At 32.3% G+C, this 8997-nt stretch overlaps 1 protein-coding gene across 5 annotated transcripts in view; it reads left to right on the forward strand.

Annotated features, from left to right (window-relative positions):
* The window catches only part of grn (GATA binding protein grain), a 260366-nt gene that overhangs the window by 208868 nt on the left and 42501 nt on the right, over nucleotides 1-8997 (forward strand). For all 5 annotated transcript variants that reach the window (XM_067046767.1, XM_067046766.1, XM_067046768.1 and 2 more), the window contains one exon: nucleotides 305-439. In XM_067046767.1, the coding sequence (XP_066902868.1) occupies nucleotides 305-439 (135 nt within the window). The remainder of the gene's footprint in view (nucleotides 1-304; nucleotides 440-8997) is intronic.

An 8997-nucleotide genomic window follows, 5' to 3' on the forward strand; every position in this document is an offset into this window, starting at 1 on the left:
ATATATTATTTTAAAAAATGGTATAATTATAGGAATTCAATTATCCGAAGAAGGAGGAATTTACCCCAATACTTTGTTAAATGAGATAAAGATATTTGTATGAAATACTCCTAAGGAAATATCTTCTCCTTTTTATCCAAATATTAAAAAAAAAAATCCAAAAATAGTCAAAGGTTTTATATAAATCTATCAACATGAGCATTGTTCTATATTACTATTACAATAATGTTTAGTATTATTTACTATAATATTCTATACATGTGAGTGTGTATGCCTATGTTAATGTATACGCCTATGTTGACAGTCGTTGCAGTCTGCGGCGCGGCGGGCAGGAACGAGTTGCGCCAACTGCAAGACGACGACGACGACCCTCTGGCGGAGGAACCAGAACGGCGAACCAGTCTGCAACGCCTGCGGACTCTATTACAAACTTCACAACGTGAGTTAAACTTCTTATTTTATCTTAACTATAATTATAGTACTATTATTCTAATTCTTAACAATTATTAGAAAGGATAAAATATTTTTTCCTATTATAATGAACTCATCCTTAATTTCCGTCTACCCAGCCTCCTGACCTACTGAGAAACGTGTATTGGAAGATGTCTCCTTTCCGCCTTTCCCAGAAACCTTTGGACGGTTCGGAATGTCATTGGGGCGGGCCATCTTCGAATAGTCAATGAGCGTCATGGATTTACCAGAAAAAGAAGTTCGAAAAGAATTATAAGGAAAACCTTTAACCCCTTAAACTGAATCAAAACGGATTGGAAACAGCCTTAACTGAATCTTCAGAATAAAATTTAGTACATATTGTAAAACCATCGTTTTGTTAATAACATTTTTCATTTTATAAGTAACGTTTAGAACCTTACGACTTCCTTTTAACTTAATTCATTCCTCTACTTATAATTCATTATAGTTTTTGATAAAATTATTTTATTATTAAAAGATTTATTTTAATGTTGAATTATTAATTTTATTCGTAGATTCAGATGGGTTAAAACAAAATTAAAAATAGTGCTAACAATTTATTAAATGCCAACGTTTCGATCCAAATTTCAAGTCTTCATTATGGCTGAAAAATTTTTGGAGATTTATACTATAATAACATCAGTCAAAATGTTAGTAATAATGATTATTAATATTTTTTTTTGTTTTACTACTACCCGGATTATCCGGGATTAAATTCAGTAAAATAATTTTCCAATTATTGAAAACTTTGCAATAATGCAATCAATTTAAAAAAAAAAAAAGTAAAATGATACTCTACTTTTCGTTTCTAAGCCGTCAATTCATTTGGTTTCGCATTATTTTTCTAAAAATATATAAATTCAAATTCAGCGAAAATTGAGGGACTGTAAATTTAAAATATAATGATTAATAGATATCTTTCACTAAAAAATAATTCTTTGGGTGAAATTTTACTCTTTTTTTTCATTTATTTTCGAATGGACTGCAAATGTATATAAATATTTTTTTTATAAAAAAGATTTTCTGTAAAATTCAGCAAGATCTGTTTCGCAGAATATAGAATATCAGCAGCATCATTGAAAAAAATTTACTTATTTAGTTTTGTTCTAGGGCTATGGCTTTTCATGTTCATTAGGATTTCATACGTTTTTCCTCATTTTTTCTTAATATTACTTGTTCGAAGCCATTTTTTGAGGAATAAAAAACGAAGAGGAAAAAACTACAAGGAAGGATAAGGAGGAGATAGGATGAAAGAGCCCTATTGTGAGAGAGTTCCCAGACAAGAGCGGGAATGACATCAATTACGACAGAAGGCCCTCGACAAGGGAGCCCTGTCTCTGGCGAGAGGAAACGCAAGGCGCCGCAGACGAACAGTGCGCCTCTGTACTGCACAACAAACATTAATGGTGCTGTCTCAACCACACCCCACCCCAGCACTAATGGTCTCCTCTTTAGTGGTAATTAGTCCGACCACTTACCTGCTCATCGCAGCCTCATTCACCAATCCACCCGGCTACGTGGAGCCCTCTCTGCTCAGGTAGGGGCGGAAGTCTGTCTCAGCATCTTGCACATCTTCAAAGAATAAACTTTAAATTCTGGATGGATGATTTGTTACAAGTTGGCCTGAATTTGTGGTCGGTCTATCGTGTCCTGGTTTTAGGGCACTTATCGAAGTGTGTTTGTGCTCAATAAGAACTGACATTAAATAAATATTTATGATTTCCATGTTTGATACGAATTTTCCGAACCTATGGGATGAGTGGTTAACTCTAATTAAAGATATGTTGGATAGGGAGCGTGGTGGCTTAAAGTTTAGGCACTATACTGCTAACTGCAAGGAATCGAACCCTGATTCCGGCTATGGAAAATAATTTTTTTTTAATCTAAATTAACGAATATTTAAAGATTTCTAGTACCATATTATCACCTGCTTTTGCGGTAACTACGCTTCTTTTAATGGTCAAAAAGAAAAGTCTTACCTATGATCAAATTATAATATTTTCAGTTTTAGCGAAGCAGAGGCTTTATTAAGGATTAAGGACTGATTACAAGCACCAATTAGATTAGGTGAAAAAGAAATTATTTACGTTAAAAAATAATTTTATTGAATTTTTTTTTGACAGAATCCTTTTAGAGGTAAAACATCAGTCTGATAATATTTTTGATGTAAAGGCCATTGTACATTTTAAAAAATACTTTCGTTGTGTATGAAACTGTTTAAGAGATTGTGTACCGAACGTTGCGTAGTTCAGATTCGAGGCTTGAAATAGGCAGACCGAACCAGATAATTTTTGTCCCTGATGATTGTCCTTCGAGAGACCTCGTTACCAGGACATACGAGTATCCCAGAAGCTGTAGACCCGGGGTCAATAAAGATGTTCCTTCGGAACGGACGGGGAACAGATGAGGACGACGATAGACACGGAAGAAATGAGCCCTTATCCTCAATTAAACGGGGACCTCCTTCGTTAGAGAAGAAAGTGGACAAAGAGGAAGAAGACAGAAAGAGCATCATGATTGGTTGCCTTTGACGAGTAGATAATTGTCAGTAATTTAAATGCCGCCTGACGGGGAGCGTGTATTCAAATAGATCTGCTTTGCATATAGGACGCTAATATATAGTACCGTGTCTCCACAATAGAGCTCGCCATTAGTGTTGTCGTGTCTGCGTCTTTTGGCAGCTGAGGATTTCGGATGTCGAGGATGTTGGATCAACATAAGGGGCTTTGTTGTTTATTTGTCTTGTAACTCTCTAAGGTCCTCTTCAGGCAGTTCAATAGGGTTACTTCTATTTATTGGTAAAATGAGCTGAACGGTCATTCATTTAACATGAAGCAAACAGCCAACCAGCAAAACTAGACGACTTACTGGGGAATAGATGCACTAAATCCTCCAGCACAGAAAAACTCAAACATCTTTGAGCTCGCCACTGATTTATAGACTGTCAGGACATCCCAGGATTATAAAGTGATATTTAAGGGAAATTTATTAGAAACGGCAACACCATTAATGAATTTTCGTGAAATCATGTTTAGTTGTTTCTACAAGACTGCGCTGATATGATGACGTTGTTACAGTTAAGCAACTATTAAGATCTATTTGAACTAAGAAAAATATGGTTAAATTAAAATAATCCTTTATTGTTAAATTGTTGTAAATCCTTGATGTTCGGTTTTGTTCAAAAAGTTCTGGGAAAATGTTTTTCTTTATATACTGATAAATATTACAATCTGCAACAATCGTGGGCATTACGTATTATTGATATTTAAACAAAAAAAATAGTAAAATATTCAAAATCATTAATTTATATAGATTTTTTCTTTTTTTAAGTATGATTAAAAGCAATATATATTTATAAATCCTTTACGTTACTCTAGGCTCCTAACTTATTTTAACATTAGTATGAAAATGAATACAGTGTACTATCCTCATTGAAATTGATACAGAAAACTATCAGGATGAAAAAGCCATTTCCAGAAAATTAAGTAATTTGTAAAACAGGTAGAATTCGAGAGTTATTAATAAATTAATAAGACAAAATATAACAGAATGTTTTAGTTTTTCCATTAAGGGGGTTTCGATAATTGAACTGAATATTAATAGTTATTATGGTAAAACACAGATATCTCAGCACAAAAGATAGGATTAAGTTGAGACCTTGGAAAGTAAATAAATGCATACACATTTTCTTGAATAATTATCACAAACATTTTATTAGAATAAACCTGTTTGAGTCTCATTATGCCAACTGCTGTTTGAGCTCAGTTTTTATGAGATAAATTCCACTTCGAGTTATTTTCTTACGTCCCTAAATAAAAGTTTACTAAAAAAAATTTATACAAAATTCATTGCGTTTCTCTTCAGTATACTTGGTGAATACTACCTAATGCATATTTTGATCTGATAAGTGCCGGAATACGAGGATAGAGAAACACAGTTATATGGGCCTGGATATTTCTATAGTAGTAAAAATTATTTTTAATATTTAAACAGTTAGAACTTATAAAGGCGTTTATGTTGGGCGTGTAAGTCTGAAGGCGTAGTAACGAGCGGATAAAATGTTAATAAACAATGCACCGAGGGCTAGACGTACGAGGGGTAGACCGAAACGTAGATGGATCATCGGCATCGAACCTTCGGGTTCATTAGGACTTCATTATCATTATCAAAGAGCTTATAAATATCTATTGACTAATGATATATTTCCAATTCAACTCTTTAATTCCATGGGTAACAGTAAACAAAATGATAGTTGTAATTAAAATTTATGGTAAAAAAAAGTAATGATTGCTAAACATTACGAAAAACAAAATTACGATATTTTAAATTAATATGAGCTCAATTGCAATATTTTTAAACCTTTAGAAATTCGAGATGCTTATTTCAAAATGATATTCCATGCGTGAACGAACCTTCCAGAAAGCCAGTCTTTCAGCAGTGCTACTCCAAGCGAGAAACCATTATTGCACTGACCGGACGTTACTAAAATATCCTCTGCCAATCGTTTCAAAAGTCCAAGAAAGTCGAGGAACTGGAGATGGTCAGTTTATAATCCGCTTCTCGATCATGAAATAAGTTGCGTTAGGTCTATGCCGGAATTTAGACTCTTTAAATGTAATCTATTTGACGTATTGATATTTGACTGAAAACTCATGTAAAAATGAGATGGTCCATATGAAATGGTCGAGGGTCAGGAGTGAACAACACTAATAAGTAATGCCTATTTTGTTTTACTAATGTTCAGGAGTAAGTAAACTAAGAAGAAAAGAACCATAGAAATTAAAACAAAAACAGTTTAATCAGAAAGATAAGCCAAAAGAAAAGTCTGAATGTAAGACTACATTCCTACACTACATCCACACTAGCACATATTCGCAAACGTTATTAATATTTTACATACATTACTTATTTATTTTAACGCTGTTTTCCAATTTCAGGCGTTCTTTAAATATTGCTTAATTTAACTATCTCAAATTTTCTCATTTTAAGCAAGCATTTTAAAACTGATATAGCACCATCGCTCCCTTTGGGGTCTTAGTGGGGCGGGTCCGGTCAGGAAGGATTGCCTTTTTTATGGTGTTATGAACTCCTCTTGTGAGATTGTGACATGTACATCTACCAACTTACTAGCTATAATTGTCTTTTTGAAAAGTCAGATAAGTAAGGTTACCACGTAGGGCGGAAGTGATGAGATGTACCAGTCTAATTTTCATACTATTTTTTTTTTGTAGTTATAGAAAAAATATATAACAAACAAAATTAACTAACATTTTTAGAATTAATAATAAATAACTGAATTCATAATAAAAAAAATAATAGATGAATGCAGAGTTTATAGCAGACTTCTTGCATTAGTGTGAGGCAATGAATGTATTTTTCGAGATGAAATAGCATTTCCTACTTTGTAAGCCACATTGCAAAAATCTGTAAACGAAACTTTTCGAATCGCAGAGAGAAAACCGGTGTTTGAAGATAATTTTTTCGTTACTTCTAAAAAAATCGAAAGAGGGATGAACGGCAGAGAAGAATTGGTTATAATATAAATAATAGTAAACAAGATCATCAGATATTTTTGATAATATCGATATTTTTTGTTCGATGTTTGAACGCTATAGATATTAGCATGCTGCTATTTATATTGCCCGGACAAAGCACACCTCCCTCCCCTAATCCTGACCGGAGGGACCTCACGCCTGAGGAAGCAGTATTCTCATCTACTCGAGTGGAAAATAGTTTTCTCAAAGTTAAGTCCTTTCTTATCTGCGCCTCCCATTCCGGGAGGATTTGGCTCCAGGATTGTCGCAGCACATCCATCCTGTCTTAAGTGCCTGCAGTTGGGGAGTCTTCGCTACCCGCACCCCAAGAAGATATTTATTTACAACGCCTTTCTTATTATTGACTTAAACAACTCAACATGAATAAGCCCCAAATATACATCTTCCAACCTTATCATGCTAAAATATCGGAGGAGCTTTCAGAAGGCCATGAAATATTTGTAGCTAAAATATCCTTAAATTTAGGTTCTATTATACAGGGCGTCCCAGTATATCTGTGCCCAATTCTAAATATCCTTTAAACAAAGGATCAAATACTAAAACCAATTTTTTTTCTCTTTTCTATAGAAAAATTAAACAGTGACTGTAGATATATAAGAGGAGAAGATGGTCAGGGGGAGCTGTCAACAGAAAAAACTTAAATAAACAAAAAAATTATTTAAGATTTATAAATTAAGAACTAGGGAAGGTTCTTTTGCTTGTTTATGTTTTTTGTACTGACCACACCCCCGACCATCTTCTCCCTCTTATATATCTATGGTCAACTAACTTCTCCTCATTATAAACAGTTTTTTAATTCAGAAAGGAGACACTTGAAATCTGTTTCTACTAAGTTTCGTTTATGCCCTGCTTAACGGGTGAGATAGAGATTTCGTTGGAGGAAAAAATGGGAATTTATGAGCAATACTATATATTCAATATTTTTTTTTTTATTTTCACATAGATTTTCGGGAGGTTCTCTAATAATTTAATTTATCATTGGTACAGTAGTGAAGTAAACCAACACATTTTCCCATGGCGAGCAAAATCTAAACCCAAAACACAAAATTGTTGAATTCAATTTTGTTTTAGAATCTGTCGTCATTTTTCAATTTTCTAAAGCATGAAATCTCCTATTAACCATAACGACGGATCCTTACTGAAAATTAAGTTTGTTTTTTGGGTTAATTAGATTTTCTTCAACATTTACACGTAAATAATTAAAAAAAAAGGTACCAAATTTTTTGTGTTTTACCTCTTTATGGCACATCGGATCAAAAAATTCCCTACATAGATTTGTCTTAAAATTTTATATTCAATATTCATAAAAAAAATTACTGATTAGAAATTAATAGATAGATAGAAATAGATGGAGAACTAGAACTAGGGGAGGTTAGTAAGCTAATTAAGAATACAATCAAAAGACCCGAAATTAAACATGAATATTATTAACATTATTATCTGATTGTATTAATGATTTATTGAACTAAACAAAAAATTGATTTTAAGATACCAATTACTAATTTTTTCTCCTATATTTTTTGTTTTACATTTTATATTATTTAGGTACATAATCAATATTAATAATATATAAAATGACGATTTACTTCTTATATTGCATGATTAGCAATCGCCTGTTATTGGAATGACAAGATTGTTTTTTTTTTGATTCTTAGCAAAAACTAATTAAATTAAAAAATACTTTTTTATTTTCCAGAAATTAAAAAAAAACCTTTAATGGAATCCTGACTTTGCTATGAACAAAGGATAAAAAAAAAAAGATTTTTATTTTCCTTTTTTATAAACGAATTCTTAGAAAGTTATATAGTTTTTATTCAGAAAGGAAATACTTGAGATCTGTTTCTTGCTCAGTTTCTTTTAATGTTCTGCTTAACGACCCGTCGGGCGAGACGCATTTTTTGGAAAAAAAAATAAGAATTTTATCGGAGAATATTTCATTTCTTTATTTATAGTAATTTATGCGATGTACTTTACCGATTATGGTGAATAGTTAGTTTAGAAAAGAAAAGTAGCATTTTATGTTTTCAACGGACTGTACCGACACATGTTCCCACAGCTTAGAGGGTTAGGTCTTGAATGGAAGTCAGTCAACCTCTTAGGGAGGATTTATTGGCTAATTGAATATAGAACTCGTTGTCCTGTCCATATGTCACGGTCCGAGGTCATGTGGTGATCCTATGCAATAATTAAGAAAAAGGCAGTGACCAAGTGTTTCATCCATGTTCAAACTCATTGATTATAAATTATAACTACTATAGTTATATATTAGAGTTATAGCTGTGCAAATTAAGTCATTAGGCATCTGCTTACAGTTACTAAGTGCATCTCATTAATTGAATAAAGTCCGAAATTTATAAGGTTATACAGAAGCACCACTTAACAAAAAAGTGACTTCATAGAAGGCTTCATTACTTTAATGTCTGAATTAATCACAGGGGAAAACATAATGGGTTTATTATTGGCCATTTATTAATATGAGAACTTATTTATTTCATTGTTGAAACGTTTCGGGATGAATTTTATGAGAACCATGTTAGGAAAAAAAAGTATAAAATAATGTAATAAGAAACAGATGATAACAAACTGTAGAAATAAAAGTATGGACATCAGTACAACACTAAACCAGTCAATTTTCATTATTTACATATTCTTACTAATTTGGTATTCATTATTTGTTTTGTTAATATATATTTTATGTTATAATGTTATTATTTTTATTCTAAATACGGTTCTTATCTCGTTTGAAATTAGCCCTGAAAAATGCCTTAAATTCAAGAAGAAACGTTGGCTTAATTGTTCTTCACTCTTATTGTTCATGCACTTTATCTAAGACAAAAAGATTTTTTCATATCGGACGACTAGCTCCTTAAATTATCCATGGCGTTCAAATGAACGCTTTCATAAATTAGTATATCATAACTAGGGATAGGATTTTTATGTGCTAAAAAATCCGAAATATATACATAAATAT

Source organism: Halyomorpha halys, unplaced genomic scaffold (genome assembly GCF_000696795.3).
Source record: "Halyomorpha halys isolate HHAL.00 unplaced genomic scaffold, Hhal_1.1 Scaffold281.1, whole genome shotgun sequence".
Lineage (NCBI taxonomy): Eukaryota > Metazoa > Arthropoda > Insecta > Hemiptera > Pentatomidae > Halyomorpha > Halyomorpha halys.